The sequence below is a fragment of the Tiliqua scincoides genome, chromosome 1 (assembly GCF_035046505.1).
Source record: "Tiliqua scincoides isolate rTilSci1 chromosome 1, rTilSci1.hap2, whole genome shotgun sequence".
In the NCBI taxonomy this organism is placed as follows: Eukaryota; Metazoa; Chordata; class Lepidosauria; order Squamata; family Scincidae; genus Tiliqua; species Tiliqua scincoides.
Window position 1 is genome coordinate 213,153,546 of NC_089821.1, and position 21,528 is coordinate 213,175,073.

The 21,528-nt window shown below is 42.9% G+C and overlaps 1 protein-coding gene across 1 annotated transcript in view; it reads left to right on the forward strand.

Annotated features, from left to right (window-relative positions):
• The window catches only part of ADGB (androglobin), a 112,747-nt gene that overhangs the window by 45,087 nt on the left and 46,132 nt on the right, over positions 1-21,528 (forward strand). The window contains exons 15-18 of the mRNA XM_066622752.1: positions 12,790-12,988; positions 14,192-14,255; positions 16,035-16,137; positions 20,495-20,636. Of these exons, the coding sequence (XP_066478849.1) occupies positions 12,790-12,988; positions 14,192-14,255; positions 16,035-16,137; positions 20,495-20,636 (508 nt within the window). The remainder of the gene's footprint in view (positions 1-12,789; positions 12,989-14,191; positions 14,256-16,034; positions 16,138-20,494; positions 20,637-21,528) is intronic.

Genomic DNA, 21,528 nt, shown 5'->3' on the forward strand with positions numbered 1-21,528 from the left:
GAGTCTAAGACTTATACACAACCAAATTATTTGACTGTGTGTTCCTAATAAAGCTAGTCCTATGTGGAAAGTTAAAGGCCCAGTCTTAAGGTGGCAGCTCTGACACAGAGGGACTGTATAAAGTAGCATGGTTTTTTGTTCATTGTTTGCTTCCTTTCTTGAGTGGACATTGTCTGACTCTCTTGCATGAATCCAATAGTTGTTCTTTAGTTCAATCATATGGCCAGTATTACATGGCACAATTGGGGCGCTGGGAAGCTGTCTTGTACAAACACACCACTCTCTTATTTCAGAGCACAGAAAATGTGGAAGTGCAATTGTAGAACTCGTGCATTTTGAGCATTGTTCTTCACTTTTTGCTTCAGAAGCTAATAAGTAATGTGGAATATATAACTGTTTTAAGACTTGCTAATTTCTTTTCTCTCTCTTTGCTTTCCCATTGGATAGGAATTAAGAACACTGGAAGGAATACTGCCTCTTTGCTTTAATTTCATTCACTTGCAGTACTGTGGGTGGGGAGTGGGTCTCAGTATGCCTCTGCAGATTAAGAGCCCAATCCTATCCAACTTTCCAGCACTGGTGTAGCCACAATGCAGCCCCAAGGTAAAAGAACAAATGTTCCAATACCTTGAGGAGGCCTCTGTGACTGCCTCCCCACCACAGGATGCAGTGTACGCCCCATTGGAACAGTGGTACTGACACTGGAAAATTGGATAGGATTGTGCCCTTAGTCTCGCAAGAGAAGGTAAAGTCTAGACCAATGGTTCTCACACGTTTAGCACCAGGACCCACGTTTTAGAATGAGAATATGTCAGGACCCACCAGAAGTGATGTCATCAAGCAGGAAATTTTTTTATGATCCTCGGCTGCATTCCTACCCACACTTACCCAGGAGTAAGTCCCATTGACTATCATTGTTAAAAGCATATACAATGTGACTTGTTAAAAGTACAGGTCTGTAACATTGCCCCAAATCCTCTCACATACCATGGTAACATCAAGTCTAATATATTAAAAATAAAATAACGAAATGAATGGGAACCCACCTGAAACTGGCTTGTGACCCACCTAGTGGGTCCTGACCCACAGTTTGAAAAACACTGGTCTAGACAAACCAAAGAGTAAGCAAAAGGAGCAGTTTGTAGTTTTTTTTTTTTACTGGCAACTGGGACATCTCTTCAAGGTGTTAGGCAGATACATGATTAAAGACAAGGTGAGAATTCCACATAGGCATTCCAAATGAAAAAGAAACAGAAGCAGGTGAGATTGAGTAGCAAGGAATAATAGAGAAAACAAAGAAACCATTCAGCAGGCAAAACTGAGAAAGTTTTAAGTTACCACAGTCTGAGAGCAGCACACCTGGTTTAACATCAAACCATGTTCTGGTGCCAAAGCAACCAGCCCTCTGCTGATATATTCACTCTTCTCACTTCCTGCTCCATGCATAAGCAGTGCTTAGTTGCTTTCTGGTTTGCCGCAAACTGTGATTTACCATTATAGAGAAACTAGCAAACTGTAGTTTGTGCTTGCCCTGCAAACTCGGATTGTGAGCCCAGAAGCGTAGCTAGGTCATTTGACACCTGGGGCCCATACATTTTTGTCACTTCCACATATACGGTGAAATTGTTTTTAGTAATAGTCATGACATGAAATGAGTAATAGTGAATATTTCCCCACAAGCAGAGAATGAAAGTAAGTGCCCTTCCCTGATGTTGTTCCCCTGCACATAGTGCTCAGCGACATGCTGCCCCCGCATCTGGAGGTTAAATGTAGCTATCGTGGTTAATAACAACTGATGGACCTACAGTCTGTCGAGGTTAGTAGCAGTTTTCTTATCTGCTCACTCGCAGCGGAATGTGGGTGTTCGCAAAAACAGTCCACACACAGAGTGCATTCAATAGTAGAAAGAAACTTTAGTGCAGCCAGCAATACAAAACAACAGAAAGTAAGTTCAGAGTAACATCAAACAAAAATCCGGCTAACGTTGCCCTATACAAATAATAAATCAGCCTTCCCTGCAGTTACATACTCTCAGTCCTTCCATCCATCCTGCCTGACCCTTGCCCGACCGTTGCCTGACTCCTGATATGAGGGCTCTCACAGCCCTTTTAAAGTGCTAAGCGTGAATTCAGTCAGGGTGGTGTCTCTCTCTCTCTCTCTCTCTCTCTCTCTCTCTCTCCTGACTCAGCACCTTTCTAATTAGCAAGTCTGTTCACCTGTTACTTGCATGCTCACAGAGCAGAGTCTCTGCCTTGTCCAAGGACAAATTCCTGGGGTTGTGTTCCTAACCCTGACACAGTCCACCATGAATGTGATTCATATTACTAGGACCTAAATGCAAACGATTCCTAGGCAAAGAAAAGAGGAAGAGATCCTTAAAAGGGGACATTGCTCTTGCAAGCAAAGAGGGGGAAGTGGACCTAGGGAAATCAGAAGAACTACCCAAGAGAAACTTGGTAGTTCACTTCACATACTTGAGGCAAGAGGGCTAGTCCCTCCCATCAAATGATCACTTTTATTGAGTGCCCTAAGCATTAGATAATGGGGGTACTTCACACAGTACCAGCAGGTTCAGGAATGACAGCAAACAGACAAGGCAGAAATGAAAGGATGCAACTTTTTATACCCTGAATTCCAATTGAAATATGAGACCTGTTGTGGAATGAACTCCTCAAGGAACCCTCTCTTGGGTCCTGAGTACTCTTGATTGCTAATCCCTGGCCTTAGATGAGTGCTTCTGTTTTCTACCCCACCAAGGGTTTAGCAACCACCTCTTAATTGGCTGTGGAGGATACTTTTTATCAATCCAAATACACATCATCTTTGAGATTGCAACTATTTTGATATGAATTAATTTCTTTTGGAAATGTGTTTAACGTTAATAAGATTCTGGCTTTCCCTTTTTGAAAGCTGCTGTATAGAGTGTTGCCATCTAGCATTTTCTATGTCAGGGGTGTCCAAAGTTTTTGGCAGGAGGGCCACATCAGCTCTCTGACACTGTGTCGGGGGCCGGGGGGGGAAGAATTAATTTACATTTAAAATTTGAATAAATTTACATAAGTTTACATAAATGAATATATTAAAGATGAACTTATATGAATGAATGAAGGTCTTGCAATAGCTCAATGCCTATGAAAGGCCTTGCACAAAGCAAGGCTGGCCTTTCCTTTGCTGCCGCTGCTGCATCACAGATGTGAAAGAGCAAGCAGTGGAGGGAGCTCTCATCCCACAGCTCACACGAGAGGTCAAACAGTCACCCTCATGCTGAGAGAAGTTGTGTTGGGCCAGTGTGGGCTTCAACAAATCTCTGGAGAGCCAGAGGCTCATTGGAGACAGTGGGCTCCCTGAGGGCCGCATTGAGAGACCTCAAGGGCCGCAAGTGGCCCCCGGGCCGGGGTTTAGGCACCCCTGTTCTATGAGATCAGCAAATAGAACCATTAATCATTTGGTTTCAGTTCCAGTTCAGGGTCATTTGTATTTTTTAACTGTCTGGGCTAGTCCTGGTTCAGAAACCAACTTTTAGAGAATGATTTGGTAATTGGTTCAGCAGCTTTGAACCTATCCACAGACCCACAGATCTACGTACAGTAGTGCCACATTCTCCAGAACTTTGATTGTATTGCTTTGACAACTGAATGGACAGAATAAATCATATTTATTCTACCTTACCTGGCATAACAGGAACAGAAAGCATAATTTTAGCTCATTTTTAGATGTTTAATTTTTTTTCTCTTAGCAGTAAAGTATAAATGCAATTACGTATATCTGTTGTGGCAGTATTTAGAACACTATACGTTTGGGTTCTCTCACTTCAGATGGGATATCCCATCTGTACAAAAGAGCAGGATGAGTAGGTTTACTTCAAAGTTTTTTATTTTTATTTTGACAATTTGCAAATATTTGGATATTTCCAAAATAACATTTTGTTAGTTTGGCTGTTTCAGACCTCTCAAAGAACTTATATACAATTAAAAGAAAATAACTGCAGTTGTGGTTGACTCTTAAAACTGCAGCAGGCTGGATTTAAATAGTCTCAATGAAAACAGAAAGTAAGTTAGCAGATGATGCTTACCAAGGGTGGAATTCATCCTTTACCAAGCCACAAATCTAAGAGCTTTTGTTCAATGGGATTTACTTCCAGATAGCAAAGGTTCAGTTAGGCTATATTTCTATAGCCTAAAATAAACAAAGGCTTAGAGCATCTTTCTCTAGGAAAAAAAAACCCCAAAGGCTTTAGAACTTTTAAACTTTTGAAGAAAAGAGAACAGACGGAGGCATTGAGAGGTTTATCATATGATGAATGGCTTCACAGCTCAGATATTTTGCAGATATTCTCCCCTTTCATAACAGTAGAATTTGGCGCACCCACTGATCTTGATTTGTAAAAGGCTCAAGGTTGACAAAAGAATGTACTTATTCATAATTAACCTATGCAACCCTAAGATATAGTGATAACCATATTCATGTTACTTCCTAACATTTATAGAAGATCAGTCAATGAAAGGCAGCCTTAGCAGCTAATTGGAACTGCTGTGTGCAAAAGTGGTATAAGAACATAAGAACAGTCCCACTGGATCAGACCATAGGCCCATGTAGTCCAGCTTCCTTTATCTCAAAGCGGCCCACCAAATGCCCCAGGGAGCACACCAGATAACAAGAGACCTGCATCCTGGTGCCCTCCCTTGTATCTGACATAGCTCCTGATTTCTAAAATCAGGAGGTTGCACATACACATCATGGCTTGTACCCGTAATGGATTTTTCCTCCAGAAATTTGTCCAATTCTCTTTTAAAGGCATCCAGGCCAGATGCCATCACCACATCCTGTGGCAAGGAGTTCCACAGACCAACCACATGCTGAGTAAAGAAATATTTTCTTTTGTCTGTCCTAACTCTCCCAATGCTCAATTTTAGTGGATGTCCCCTGGTTCTGGTGTTATGTGAGAGTGTAAAGAGCATCTCTCTCTCAACTTTATTCTTCCCCTGCATAATTTTGTATGTCTCAATCATGTCCCTCCTCAGGCGTCTCTTTTCTAGGCTGAAGAGGCCCAAACGCCTTAGCCTTTCCTCATAAGGAAGGTGCCCCAGGGCAGCAATAATCTTACTTGCCCTCTTTTGCACCTTTTTCATTTCCACTATATCCTTTTTGAGATGCGGCAACCAGAACTTTACACAATACTCCAGGTGTGGCCTTACCATAGATTTGTACAACGGCATTATAATATTAGCCGTTTTGTTCTCAATACCTTTTCTAATAATCCCAAGCATAGAATTGGCCTTCTTTACTGCCGCCGCACATTGGGTCGACACTTTCATCTACTTGTCTACCACGACCCGAAGATTTCTCTCCTGATCTGTCACAGACAGCTCAGAACCCATTAGCCTACGAGTATATGTGAAGTTTTGATTTTTTGCCCCAGTGTGCATGACTTTACACTTACTTACATTGAAACGCATCTGCCATTTTGCTGCCCATTCTGCCAGTTTGGAGAGATCTTCTGGAGCTCCTCACAATCACTTCTAGTCTTCACCACTTCGAAAAGTTTGGTGTTGTCTGCAAACTCAGCCACCTCAGACCTGTCTCCAGGTCATTTATGAAGAGCACCGGTCCCAGGACAGATCCTTGGGGCACACCGCTTTTCATCTCTCTCCATTGTGAAAATTGCCATTGTGAAAATATTAAATCCAGAGTCACCTGTCCTCTGGTGGGCAGAGGACAGATCCCTCTTGCAGATGTCCTTGTATCGCAGCTGTGGTCTACCTGTAGGGCGCTTTCCTTGCACGAGTACTCCATAGAGGAAATCCTTTGGGATCCGGCCATCATCCATTCTCACGACATGACCGAACCAACGCAGGCGTCTATGTTTCAGCAGTGCATACATGCTAGGGATTCCAGCACGTTCCAGGACTGTGTTGTTTGGAACTTTGTCCTGCCAGGTGATGCCGAGGATGCGTCGGAGGCAGCGCATGTGGAAAGCGTTCAGTTTCCTCTCCTGTTGTGAGCGAAGAGTCCATGACTCGCTGCAGTACAGAAGTGTACTCAGGACGAAAGCTCTGTAGACCTGGATCTTGGTGTGTATGTGTGTGTGTGTATATATATATATATATATATATATATATATATTCTGATATATATATATATTCTGATATATAGATCAGATATATATATCTGATATATAGATATCTGAATATCTATATCTGAATATATATGAAGCCCGTATATATCTGAATTCAGGATATTAGAGACAAAGCAACTGCTGATGGCTGTCACACCATGTTCTTCTGGGGTAGTGTTTCTCAAACTGGGTCGAGACCCACTAGGTGGGTCACGAGCAAATTTCAGGTGGGTCCCCATTCATTTCAATATTTTATTTTTAATATATTAGACTTGATGGGATGGGACGTGACTACATTTGGGGAGATCTGTACTTTTAACAGGCTACTATGCATATGCTTTTAATGTGATAGTTAATGGGACTTACTCCTGGGAAAGTGTAGGAAGGATTGCAGTCTAGGTTTGTTAAAAAATTTCCTGCTTGATTATGTCACTTCCAGTCATGACATCATTTCCGGTGGGTCCTGACAGATTCTCATTCTAAAAAGTGGGTCTCAGTGCTAAATGTGTGAGAACCACTGTTCTGGAGGGTTTCCAGAAGCATTTGATTCACAGCTGATAGAAATTTGAACTTGACTGGCCAGATAGCCCAATCCTATGCAAAACTGGGCTGTCATATGAAATCCTTCACCATAGCAGAACAAAGTTCCACTGTTGCAAAATGGCCACCGAAAGTATGTGGAGTGCCCCACTGGTGGCCATTTTGGGATTGCTGCCACAAGAGGCGGTAGTGCTCCACATCCTCCAACAGACCTCTCTGGACCAGGCAAGGCAGCAGCAGGTGTTGACAGACCTTTATGGCACAGCTGCACCAGTGGGGAGGGGGGGAAGGATTGGTCTCTTAGACTTAGGGCCCAATCCTATCCAACTCTCCAGCACCAATGCAGCCACAATGCAGCCCTGAAGGAAGGAAACAAATATTTCCTTACCTTGAGGAGGCCTCCGTGACTGTCCCCCGCCACAGGATGCAGCGCACACACTCTATTGGCACAGCTGCACAGGCGTTGGAAAGTTGGACCAGATTGGCCCTTATTTATCTAGCAAAATTGTCCTTGTTTTCACTTTTAGTGACATAAGGTCCATTACTGGAAGATTCCATCAATACATTCATGGGCTCTTTGACAAAATGAACATGGGCATTTTGCTCAAATGTTCCTGGAATACTGAACTCTGAGGAGTAATTGAAGATCACAGTTTGAATTAGCAAGAAATTTCAACATGACCTTTAGCTTTTACTTTTGTTTTGTTTTTGTCTGAAAGAAGCAGTCTCACTTGGTGTCAAAGTAAACACAGAAGGCAGGAGGACTATTAACTCAGACCTCATTATCCTACTTATCTCTGGTTCCTTTACTCCAATGGCTGCTTGGACAGTGTTGTCTTTTTTGCCTGATTAAGGTTTGAGGAGAAAGAAAGTGGTCTTCACATTCAGATGGATCTCCTGAGCTTCTGATTATTTTAAGTGCTCATTTTGAACCAGTTTCTTTTTTAGGGGTTCAGTTCAAGTTCAGGTACAAGACCACCCAGGATCAGCTCACCTGGATCCACTTGGCCACTACACTTCTCCCCCCCCCCAAATAAATTAAAAAAGAAAAATGCAACCATTTACCCTGCTCCTTTCCATGTGATCTTTTTCAACAAAATAGGAAGTATGGGTCATGGTGGGAACTCATGGCATGTCCTGTTCTCTGTTTCATTTAAAGAGACTGCAGAGGAGGAGGGAGGAAAGTAGATGGGGAAGTAGATTGTTGCTGCCTGTGTGCCCGCCCCCCAAAAAACTGCATGTGACCTGGTGCTCCACTTCAGCCACCTCATTCCTTTCTTGCACAATCCCTTTAAAGCTTTTAGCTAACAGGAAGCAGATTGATGCAGCTCCATCAACAGCAGACTGGAGGGAATTGGCAGCAGACCGAAGGGACACCCTGGATTTACCACTCCCATACCATCCATTGCTCAGTGTGTGCTGCATTGTTTATGTAATGCAGGGGTCTCCAAACTTTTTGGCCAGAAGGCCGCATCAAATATATGGTGTTGAGGGCTGGAAAAAAAAATTAAATATAAAATTTAAATAAATTAGAGATGGAACTTAGATGAGTGAATAAATGAATGAATGGGCTCATTCATTCAACCTCTCTGGCCCTCAAAACACCCTCCAGACACAACCAGAGAACAGCTCTGGTCCTGTTCAGTTGAGTGGGCCAGAGGCTTTCAGGGGACAAGAGCCTGGCTGTGGGCTGGACAGAGGCTTGCTGCGGGCCGCATCTGGCCCCCGGGCCAGGGTTTGAAGACCCCTGATGTAATGGATGAGCCAGGCCTGAGGCCACCATAACCTGTTTTCAGTGAACAGCACCAAGCCTAACAACTCTTTAGAATTTTGGGCTTTGGCTTCAGGTTGAGTATGACTTCCTGTATGTGAGGAAGAACAATATGAAATACCCCCAATGAAAACTACTTTAATATTGTATTTATTAAATGAACATTTTATAATGCAGCTAACCTGTGACGAAAACTACGTAGACAAAATCAAGATCATTTTGAAAAAGTCCACTTACTTGTGAAAAAGCTAGTGTGTATGTGTGAGTGTGTATTTTAAGGGCCCAATCCTATTCTTCCCCAGCACCCAGCAGTACAGCAGCATGGAAATGGCCACCCCTGTGTCCGGTGGGGCCAGGGAAGCAGACAGAGGTCTCCTTGGGATAAGGAACTTTGGATTCCTTACCCTGTGTCAAGCATAGTAGACAACAATGGGTTTACTCAGATCTGCACCAGCCAAGCAGAACCAAGGAGACCCATGTTGGGTGGCAGGAGTGTAGGTAGGATTGCAGCCTATGATTGTTAAAAATTTTCCTGCTGGATGATGTCACTTCCAGTCATGACTTCACTTCTGGTGGGTCCTGACAGTTTCTCATTCTAAAAAGTAGGTCCCGGTGCTAAATGTGTATGAGCCTGGACTAGAAAAACAGGTGCTGGTTTTATACTCATTCTTCCAATTTCCTGGGTCTTGTGCTGATTTTGAGACTCCCTCAACAGCCGCACCCTTAAGTGTGGAATGTGGAACATCAGTCATTTTCATATTGGGCATCCCAAGGTTCTGTAACGTTGCTGTTACAGAGAAGAGATATAATATAGGGAAGCATTCATTGTCAGTGTGCTTCAGCTCTGACCTAGGGAGACCTCTAGAGGTGAAAACATAGTTCGCAAGTTTTCATTTACTCATCATTTTTGTAAAGTGGACCTAGGGCAGAAATGGCAAACATTTTTGAGACCGTGTGCCCAAATTGGAGTTAATGTAAAAAAAATTCTCTCATAAGCCCATGGGAATTTTGGGCAGCCAATCATTTATTACTGTATTATTTTGTTTGTATTTTACACTTTTTTTCTTTTGAGAAAGAACAAAATGCTAGAAAGAAAGGAATTCTATTTAGGCAACAATTTACTGCTTCATTTGGTGTTAATGATCATCATTTTATATATTATGAGTGGAGCTAAGGAATCAAGGAACAGCACTGTATGATGTGTGCCAGCAAATTTTTTTTCAGGAGCCATCATGGGTACAACTGCCATAGTTCACCACTCCTGACTGAGGGTATGCACTAGTAGCTATTTCAAGGCTTCATTTAATTCATAACCTTCAAAACAACTGTCAAATACATATTTGTTACCTCTTAATGCCCTTTTGGTGGTGAATAATCTTCAACATAGAGGAAATGCATGTATTCTAGGCTAGAGTCTTCTGCTTTTAAATAATGATGGGCGAACTGTCCTTGACTTGATTCAGAATTGACTCAGCATCAGTGGCGTAGCTAAGGGGCTGCAGGGGGTAGCAGTTGCACCGGGCATCAAGCTTTAGAGAGGCAACAACTTGAGCTTGACACTAGTGACCAAAATTGTGAAAATCTTGGTATGTATCAATAATACCATCATGTTATATATCATTGGAAAGGTAATTTAATGCAGAATGCAATGCAACAAACTGCACTGGAATATTTGTATTCTATCAAAAGTTATGCCCAATTAACAAGAAAATGAAAACACAACTGCCTTGTGGAACATAAACTGGATTTGCTTAACTCCAAACTGACCTATGAGACTGATTGTTCTGAGTGCCAATGAGATGTTTTTATGATACAGCATGGAACCAATAACTTTTTATTTATTTAATTAAATTTGATGTTGTCATGGGGGGGGCTACAAAATCTTCATTGACCTCAGGTAGCAGATATATGCCTTAGGGCGCAATCCTAACCCCTTATGTCAGTGCTTTCCAGCACTGGCATAAGGGCAATGCAGCTCCAAGGTAAGGGAACAAACATTCCCTTACTTTGAGGAGGCCTCCGTGAGTGACACTCAACTGCAGGGTGCAGCACATGTCCCATTGGCACTGCTATGCCAGTGTTGGAAAGCACTGACATAGGGGTTAGGATTGCGCCCTTAGTTATGCCACTGACTGGGGGGGAGGCAGCAGAGCAAGTGGGTGGTAAGGTGCTGGGGGGAGGAGGTGGGTTCCTCCCAATTTTCACTTTTTAAAAAGTCTGGGTGTGATGTCACTTCTGGTTGTGACATCACTTCCGGGGCAACATGATCTTGGCACTGGGCTACATGATCATTAGCTATGCCACTGCTCAGCATGCAGAAGGTTTCCTTATGAACTTTCGGGGGAAAAAATTTACCAGTTTCTGAGAGTTCTCATCCAGTTGTCATGATGACAAGCATACTGATGGAAGGGAAGGGTTGCAGTTACCTTACTATATTGCCCCTGCAACTGGACTCCTCCAGTTCCCCCACTGAGGTAAACGCACAACCAGGAACAAGAATGAATTTCAGATCTGGCTGGGGGTGGGGGGACAAACAGCTACCACTGTGCCCCCTCAGAGTGACCACATAAGAACATAAGAACATAAGAACAGCCCCACTGGATCAGGCCATAGGCCCATCTAGTCCAGCTTCCTGTATCTCACAGCGGCCCACCAAATGCCCCAGGGAGCACACCAGATAACAAGAGACCTCGTCCTGGTGCTCTCCCCTACATCTGGCATTCTGACTTAACCCATTCCTAAAATCAGGAGGTTGCGCATACACATCATGGCTTGTACCCCATAATGGATTTTTCTTCCAGAAACTCGTCCAATCCCCTTTTAAAGGCGTCTAGGCTAGACGCCAGCACCACATCCTGTGGCAAGGAGTTCCACAGACCGACCACGCGCTGAGTAAAGAAATATTTTCTTTTGTCTGTCCTAACCCGCCCAACACTCAATTTTAGTGGATGTCCCCTGGTTCTGGTATTATGTGAGAGTGTAAAGAGCATCTCCCTATCCACTCTGTCCATCCCCTGCATAATTTTGTATGTCTCAATCATGTCCCCCCTCAAGCGTCTCTTTTCTAGGCTGAAGAGGCCCAAACGCCGTAGCCTTTCCTCATAAGGAAGGTGCCCCAGCCCCGTAATCAGCTTAGTCGCTCTCTTTTGCACCTTTTCCATTTCCACTATGTCTTTTTTGAGATGCGGCGACCAGAACTGGACACAATACTCCAGGTGTGGCCTTACCATCGATTTGTACAACGGCATTATAATATTAGCCGTTTTGTTCTCAATACCCTTCCTAATGATCCCAAGCATAGAATTGGCCTTCTTCACTGCCGCCGCACATTGGGTCGACACTTTCATCGACCTGTCCACCACCACCCCAAGATCTCTCTCCTGATCTGTCACAGACAGCTCAGAACCCACTGCCATGTGAAGAGGAGGAGGAGAAAGGCAAGCAAGGCAAGGAACCACCATTGCTACCTCTGCCTACTGGTGCTTCTTTAAACTTGGCCTGCTGCTTTTCACAGTGAACATAGAGAAGGGAGGAGGAGGAGAAAAGCAAGCAAGGCTTATCCCCCTATCTTTTCTGTTATACCCACCTTTTCTGTTATAATGATTTCCCATAGTTTGATTGCTCTGGAGCCTTGTCAGCTAAAGGTTAAAGTACAATTGCTTTAATAAATATAGAGTTTCGAAGAATTAAGAGAGTTGACCTAAAACAGACAAGATTGTTCTCAGCCACAAAAGAGAAATTCAGAACTCTGAGATTAAAATTAGAGTAGTTCTGCCCATATATTCGACACATAAAACAGCTGGCTTTGCACTTCATATAGCTTCACAGCAATCAATGACCGTTTCAACAAACGTTAGGGGCTAATATTAAATAACTTGTGCCAGCCTTTCCTACTGACTGCACATGTGTAGAATTTCATTTTACGATCTAATGGCTCAATCCAGTGGGTCTTTTACAACAGCCTATCTCCCAATATGCTGTCATATGAAAATCACACCGCTGCTGGGTCAGTCAGAGCTGCCGCTGCAAGGCAACACTGTCAATAACTTAGTAGGTGGTTTTCTTTTGTTTTTCTTTTAACATTGAAAGTTATGCTTGCTGTAGGTTATTAGGCTTTAGTATATTGCAAACATAGATGCATTGGACATTTTGTTATCTTTGTCTTATAAGTTATTAGTAAAATAAAATTTTGCCTAACAATTTTTGCCTTTTATATGATCTGAACATTTTCAAGTCTGCAATCCTATATACGCTTACCTGGGAACTAGCCCCACTGAACTCCATAGGGCTAACTTCTGAGAACAGATGCATAGGATTGAGCTGAAATACTATCTTTCATTTCTCTGTATCTTCTATATTTAAGAAAATTTGTCTGTCTTTGTTATCTACGCAGATGAATTAGCTGAAAAAATAAGTAGTGATGCAGTTCCGATACCAGATTCGACAGATGCTGCTGTAGCCAGCCAATTAACAAATAAATCTATGGAGGAAATTGAGTCAGAAAAAAATCCCATTTCCAAGGAAATATGGATAGACTATGAAGATTTCTGTACTTGTTTTCAGTAAGAAGCAATGTTTGGTTTGGGGTGGGGGTGAATTGTTGAAAATACTGTGCTCAAATCACTGAACCTTCTAAATACAGTCAATTCTCATTATCCACTGGGGTCAGGGTCCTGGAAAATCCAGCAGATACCGAATCCTATAGGATCAATGGGGTTAGGAGAGTAGTAGCTAACCTGGTCAGGAATGCCAGAAGCAGATAGTTTCAGAATGGCTCTGATAGCTTTAGAATGGCCGCTGTGGATAGCTTCAGGATGGCTGTTGTGGATACAGCAAATAGCATCAGGATGGCCATGGAGAGTGTTGGAATATATGGAACATAAATGAATGTGTTTAGACTTGGGCCCCATCCCCAAGATATCTCATTATGTATAAGTAAGTATTTTGAAATACAGAAAAATTTGAAATCCAAAGCACTTCTGGCCCCAGGCACTTGAAATGAGGGATGTCCCACTTGTATAAACAGCAGTTGATACATGCTGAATCTGCTTGACAACAAGAGGCACAATCAAATTCTTTGGTACACCTTCTAAATAATTCCACTATAAAGTATAGACTTACAGTCAATTCTTGCTATCCATGTGCTCCATTCCATGAATTTGCTTACCTGTAGGAACAAGAGTGTTTTGTTATACTATCTGCCACACTTTCTCAGCTGTCCACTACTTATTTTCAGCTATCTGCAGCCATCCTGATGCTATTAGCTGTGTCCACTATTTGCTGCATTTCACCATAGGCATGCTATTATACAGGCTGATGAAAAATGTTAACCCAGATAGAAACCAAGCATAGCCATATGCCCAGAAGTCAATAGGATCGTCCCTCACTGAGCTCAGCTCAGTACAATTATACTAGTTTCCTCTGCTTGTGATGGCGCATTTATGCTGGATCCCAACCCCCAATCCCGGGGAGCTTGAAGCTGCTCCACTCTCCTCAGACTTGTGCCAACTCAGGAGGTGGTGTAGGTCCAAGGAAACCCTTAGGGACCAGTGTGCCTTACCCGGAGGTAAGGAGAAAAGTGCCTCTGGCTGAGCCACTTTGGGCCCCTATCCTGCACTGGATACAGCGCAAGCCTCCTGGCTTGCCTGTTCCAGCACAGGGTAGGATTGCGCCCTTTGTTTCAGTTCTTATACTTCAGCCAAGCATGCCACATGGCATGTGGGGGTTAATGAATGTTAAAGTAACCATTTGTTTTTTCCACCTAGGAACTTATATGTTTTTCACAAACCAAATACCTATGCTTTCAATTATCAGAAGTCTGATTTTAGGGTAAGTTAGTTAGCTGCATAATTTATTCATCTCTTTGTAAATTGTACATCACAATTTTGCAAAATTCTGTAAATATTTTCTTGTATCCATAAAAAAATGCTAGTACACACAGGTTTAATACAAATACTAAAAATATAAAACAGTGTCATAAAACTGGCCAAAAGTTTACATTAAAGATATGTAGTATGCCCTTGCACCTTTACTTTTTAAAAGCTGAATAGCAGATGAGGAGGGAAGCCTGATCTGGATTGGAGCCAGAGTGAGGGGTATGTAATCCTTTCCTGCTATGCTATGATGCTGATGAAGGTTGCTGCCGGCAACCCAAATTTGCTGCTAGCCTTAGAAGGGAAGCTTGCATTAATGCCAATGGAAGTGTTAAGAAACAAACACTCAAGGACAAACTAAGGCTGCAATCCTGTACCCACTTTCCTGGGAGTAAGCCCCATTGAACACAATGAGACTTACTTCTGAGTAGGCATGCATAGGATTACTCTGTGATGGCTCTTAGCTATAGCTGCACTCAGTGCATCCTCACTGCATGCAAAGAACTGCCCTGGACTTTGAATTGGATGAGGCAGCCTCAACTCGCATGGAGTTTGATGTATGCAACCTCTATATAAGAACAGCCCCACTGGATCAGGCCATAGGCCCATCTAGTCCAGCTTCCTGTATCTCACAGCAGCCCACCAAATGTCCCAGGGAGCACACCAGATAACAAAAGATCTGCATCCTGGTGGACTCCCTTGCTTCTGGCATTCTGACATAGTCCATTTCTAAAATCAGGAGGTTGCACATACACATCATGGCCTGTAACCTGTAATGGATTTTTCCTTCAGAAATTTGTCCAGTCCCCTTTTAAAGGCATCTAAGCCAGATGCCATTACCACATCCTGTGGCAATGAGTTCCACAGCCCAACCATACTCTGAGTAAAGAAATATTTTCTTTTGTTTGTCCTAACTCTCCCAACACTCAATTTTGGTGAATGTCCCCTGGTTCTGGTGTTATGTGAGAGTGTAAAGAGCATCTCTCTATCCACTCTATCCTTCCCATGCATAATTTTGTATGTCTAAATCATGTGTGTGTCCCCCCCTCAGGCGCCTCTTTTGTAGGCTGAAGAGGCCCAAACACTGTAGCCTTTCCTCATGAGCAAGGTGCCCCAGCCCAGTAGTCTTCTTAAAGCTCTATAATGTGTAGAATATTATGAATCTATGGAGTTAACAAGTAATTTTTAATGTATTTAGCATAAATTTGAAATTGTCCATTAAGTGGCATTGAACTTTGCATCCTAATTTCAATTTACAAGATAATCTGCCATGGTAGTTTAAGTGAATCACAATAATGAACTTGCCAAAAACATTGAGCACATTGGGCTGTGGCTTCCAAGTGTGTGTGTTTCATTTAAGGACTTCCCCATTGTGTTGTAATTAATTAAAAGCCAGTTGCTGTCTATGTAAATTCATTACTTCATTATGTTAACTAGTCTTGTTGGTGTCTTTTCTCCTTAAATACCAGCATTTAATTAAAATCAGTAACTTAGGCAGGCATACATGAAATGCTTCTTAGGAGAAACTTAACCCTATCTTTCAACAGATTAAAGCAGAATCTAATCACTATGGGAAAGTAAAACGCATGGTTTTGATAAAAGGAACTTTGACAGTCTCCATTGTTAATTTTGTACCATACTTTAAACTACAAAGTTAGTAATTTAATTCAAATGCTGTCAAAGTTAGTTACTGCAACATTAGCAATTAAATGTGGACGTCCTTTTCTTCTTACAGATTACAGATGATCGTGTCTTATACTATTTGAGTGTGGACAGTTTGAAGCCTATTGATCTCCTGATTAGCTTTTCTGCATTAGTACATTGGGGGGATGCAGGAGGTAAGAGCCATACAAACTAGGGAGAAAATGTTAATACAGTATTGAGACTGTTAGATTTCTTCCAATAGAGGCTGGAAGGTAGAGGTTGCTAAATTAGAGTGGCAAAATTCCTTCTGTGTATGTTAGTGTTCCTCTGTTGATATACTGTATTTTATTTGTTTTACTTAGAACATTTGGCAGAAGCCTTGCTTCCAGTTCTTAAAACCAGTTTTTAGGAGAACATAAGAACAGCCCTGCTGGATCAGGCCATAGGCCCATCTAGTCCAGCTTCCTGTATCTCACAGTGGCCCATCAAATGTCCAGCTGCATATGTTAGCAAATGCAGCATTTACAGTAACCGTAAAAAATTAGAAAATTTACTTCTAGAGCCAACTTCTGTCTATTTATACTAGACCAGCAGTTCTCAAACTGTGGATCAGGACCTAACAGTGAGTCACAACCCAGTTTTTGGTGGATCGCAAAACTGACAAGGCAGAATAGGCTATGTGCATCAAGGGTTAAAGAAGCTGCTACTGGGGGTGGGGAGCACTACTTCCCAATCACTATTATAGCCCTACCCCTTGGCATTCATAAATCAGATAGCAGCCTTTAGGCAAGTAGGTGAACATGCCTCAGCTCTTACGGAAAGTCAGGCAAGGGAGGAATGCAAAGCCACCATACAGATCCTGATCTGATTAGCATGGAGCTCAACAAACACTCCAGAAGGTGATATGCCCCCCTACCCCGCTATAGTAAAAAGGATAGAAACAGAGGCTTGAGTGGCTGGTAAAATTAAACAATTGTAAAGCTAGGTGAGTCCTGATAGTGTCATTTTAAAAAGTGGGTCCCACTGCTAAAATGCTTGGGAACTACAGTGCTAGACTGATGTAGTTGGTTGCTGTTAAACAGGTGAGATTTACTTTGATATGCTTTACATTGACTCTGTATATTACTGTATATTGTTAACCCTGGGCAAAGAGGGAGTTTTTCGAGTGGTGCTTCTCTTATATTTAGCAGGAAGTGAGTAACTGTCCCTCTTCACCCCAGCACAGTTTCTTTCTTAGTGCTATTTGCTGGTATTCTTTTGCATCTTTTTAGATTGTGAACCCTTTGGGAAAAGGAGCCTTTCAGGTGTTTGACTTGATCTGTAAACTGCTTTGTGAATGTTTTTTGAAAAGCAGTATAAAAATACAAGATTGGCTCTCGGTGTACACAGGGGACCCGTTCCTGGACTTCTGTATATACTGAACCTGCGGATACTGAACCTGTGAATATTGGGGCCTCTCAGAGAACCTCCTGACATGACCAGAAGTGCCTTGCAGTCATGTCTGGAGGTGTTCTGAGATGCAAGGAGGCCACTTGCTACCTCCATGCACCTCAGAAGGCCTCCCAGACACTTCTGAGAGGCTATTTCCAGTTTTTCTTCAAACTAGAAATGCCTCTAAGAAGCCTCCTTCTTAGGTCCAGTTTGGTCATGTGCAACCTCCCTGCACCTCAGAATACTTCCCGAGCTTGAGGTTCAGGAGGTCCAGTGTCCAGAAGGTTCAGTGCGGCCCTCCAGATGCAGGTCAGGACTCTAGATGCAGGTCTTGGATCAGTGGCTAATGAGGGCCAGCCTGTATTCTTAATAACAGTACGGCTTTCTCCTTATTGCTGTGTTTGACTTTCTACTTATTGCTGTGTTTGACTTTTTTGATGTTTCTTTTTTTCAAACAATCCTGAACACAGTATGTACACTGCTTTTCTAATGCCTATTTTAAGCCCCTGGTTCCAGCTTACAACCTCTCCTCGCCATGCTTCTTGTTACTATTCCTCATGATGTGCCCTCTCCTTTACTGCCTTCCTTCCAAATTTCAATCTTATTTTGGTGTATTTTTAGATGAAAAGGTAATGGTGGCAATTACTAAGCAAACTATCCAGCAGAACAAGTGGGCTCCAATTAAAACATGATTGAAAAGCAATTGCAACATGCATACTTAAGTGAGCACATAATCAGACTGACAGAACAATCCTATGTATATCTAAGAAGAAGTAAGTCCCATTAAGAACAACATAAGAACATAAGAACAGCCCCAATGGATCAGGCCATAGGCCCATCTAGTCCAGCTTCCTGTATCTCACAGCGGCCCACCAAATGCCCCAGGGAGCACACCAGATAACAAGAGACCTCATCCTGGTGCCCTCCCCTACATCTGGCATTCTGACTTAACCCATTTCTAAAATCAGGAGGTTGCGCATACACATCATGGCTTGTACCCCATAATGGATTTTTCCTCCAGAAACTTGTCCAATCCCCTTTTAAAGGCGTCTAGGCTAGATGCCAGCACCACATCCTGTGGCAAGGAGTTCCACAGACCGACCACACGCTGAGTAAAGAAATATTTTCTTTTGTCTGTCCTAACCCGCCCAACACTCAATTTTAGTGGATGTCCCCTGGTTCTGGTATTATGTGAGAGTGTAAAGAGCATCTCCCTATCCACTCTGTCCATTCCCTGCATAATTTTGTATGTCTCAATCATGTCCCCCCTCAAGCGTCTCTTTTCTAGGCTGAAGAGGCCCAAACGCCGTAGCCTTTCCTCATAAGGAAGGTGCCCCAGCCCCGTAATCATCTTAGTCGCTCTCTTTTGCACCTTTTCCATTTCCACTATGTCTTTTTTGAGATGCGGCGACCAGAACTGGACACAATACTCCAGGTGTGGCCTTACCATAGATTTGTACAACGGCATTATAATACTAGCCGTTTTGTTCTCAATACCCTTCCTAATGATCCCAAGCATAGAATTGGCCTTCTTCACTGCCACCGCACATTGGGTCGACACTTTCATCGACCTGTCCACCACCACCCCAAGATCTCTCTCCTGATCTGTCACAGACAGCTCAGAACCCATCAGCCTATATCTAAAGTTTTGATTTTTTGCCCCAGTGTGCATGACTTTACACTTACTGACATTGAAGCGCATCTGCCATTTTGCTGCCCATTCTGCCAGTCTGGACAGATCCTTCTGGAGCTCCTCACAATCACTTCTGGTCTTTACCACTCGGAAAAGTTTGGTGTCGTCTGCAAACTTAGCCACTTCACTGCTCAACCCTGTCTCCAGGTCATTTATGAAGAGGTTGAAAAGCACCGGTCCCAGGACAGATCCTTGGGGCACACCGCTTTTCACCTCTCTCCATTGTGAAAATTGCCCATTGACACCCACTCTCTGCTTCCTGGCCTCCAACCAGTTCTCAATCCACAAGAGGACCTGTCCTCTAATTCCCTGACTGTGGAGTTTTTTCAGTAGCCTTTGAGTTCAAAGGCTCATTGAGTTCAAAGGGCCTTACTCCTGGGTAAGCATGTATAGAATTGCAGTTTGAGTGAGTAAATGAGAAACAGATGGGCAGCCTGATCCCGTGCCAGGGCAGTGCCAGCAACAGTCAGTGCAAATGTGCCTTAAGGCATGTTGTGGCGGCTAGGAGGGGAGAGGCAGCAGTGGGGAGATCAGTATCAGTTAACCCGAGAGGGGGAAAGGTGGAGAGGGGGCGAAACTTGATAGGGGGAGGGTGACCCAGCAGGTTGTTCAGGCCTGGGAGTGGAGGACGATAGCAGAGGCTGATGCTGGATCCTATCCCAACTCACACACCTGTAAGCCCTACTCAGATATGTGCCAGGATTTCACTTGTGCAGATCCAAGCAGGGGCACCACACTGGGTAAGGGAACATGGGCTCCCTTACCCTGAGAAGACCTCTGGCTGCTTCCCCGCAGGGTGCAGCAACGGCCTTTTTGGTACTTTTGTACTGTGGATTGGTGAGCAGCATAGGACTGGGCTTTCAGTCAGTGCGAATGGATTGCATTACCTGAAATCTAATTTAAGCCAAAAAAACTTGGTTAAATACCACTTGAGACTTGTAAATACCATGTGATGTATTTAAACTTGGCCCACGGTTAGTTACACAATATTGTTTTATTTATATTTCAATCAGAGATAGTATTTTCATCACTACAAGCTGATTAACAGCTCAGTCCTACAGGATTGGGCTGTCTTGCAGAGTTTATCATATCCTACTTCTACCACCACAAAAATAGCAGCCAATGGAGTGTGTCATTCTTTGATTAGTAGTGCTGCAGCCTTGCAACTGGACCCTACCATGCCCACTGGACCAGGAAGGCAATGGTGGGAGTGGGGAGGCTGGGGTGGCTGTATCAGTGAGGGATACAGGATATGATTGGTCCCGAAGATTCTTACTTTCTTTCATTTGATAGCCAACCCTATCAAGAGATGGATTATTCATATTTATACAAATTGCTTTTAGGAACAAGAAATTATGTAGGCATATTCTTTTCTCTAGGCATGAGTATGGTCATAAAATTGATATATGCACACTTTTTTCAAGTAGTTTCACCAAAAGAAAACCATGCTATACCCAAGGGCTTGCTTATCGTCGAAAGTTTCTCATGGAAGAATCTGGCTCCAGGACAGTTACTCCTAAAGATCCATACATATGCTACTAAAGCTGCTACGATAAGCCTTCCTGCTGGGTATGTGCCGGTCTACAACATCTCTCAGTTCAGTAATTAAAGAAATAATAATAGAATATATATACTGTAATGCCTCTGATAATCCTGGAGGTCTGTTTCTTGAAAGCCAAGAGCTATCAGAAATAATTCTAAAGGAAAAGTCATTGAAGGGAGCTGGCTCTGATTGGCCAGAGTGCACTGCTCCCATTGGTTGATTGACTGTCAATCAACCCAGGACTGTAATGAAACAGAACTAGAGGAAGCAGTGTTATCAGTGTTGTATATAACACAAGTAATACTTGTATATATTACTGTATATTGCTTTGAAGAATTCAAAGCATTTTACACACAATCACTCATAATTGTTGAACAAGCTTGGAAGGTAGTTCAGTGCCATTATTACCTATACCCCTTTACCCCTGCTAATTGGGCAAGAGGCACTTTTTCAAGTGGATTCTCCTCTTTTTAGCAGGGGGAGAGTAACTGACCCACCTCACCCCAGCAGTGTCTTTTCTAGTGGCTGTCTGCTGGTATTGCATCTTTTTAGATTGTGAGCCCTTTTGGGACAGGGAGCCATTAGTTGTTTTGATTTTTTTCTGTAAACCGCTTTGTGAACTTTTAGTTGAAAAGCGGTATATAAATACTGTTAATAATAATAATATAATATACAGGTATTGCAAATAAGGAGGAGCTAGGGGTGAGCAATAGCATTTTATTTAAGGCTATCTTGTGAGCTCACAGCAGAAGTGAGATTTCAACCAAGAACTTCCTGATTTCCAACTGAATCCCTTGGGCACTGAGCTGCACTAGCTCTTTACTTTAGCAGTGCTTACAAAAACCCTATAAGTAGGCCAATATTATTCCCATATTGCTATGGGGGGGGGGGGGAGAGAAGCTGAGAGAAACATGGCTT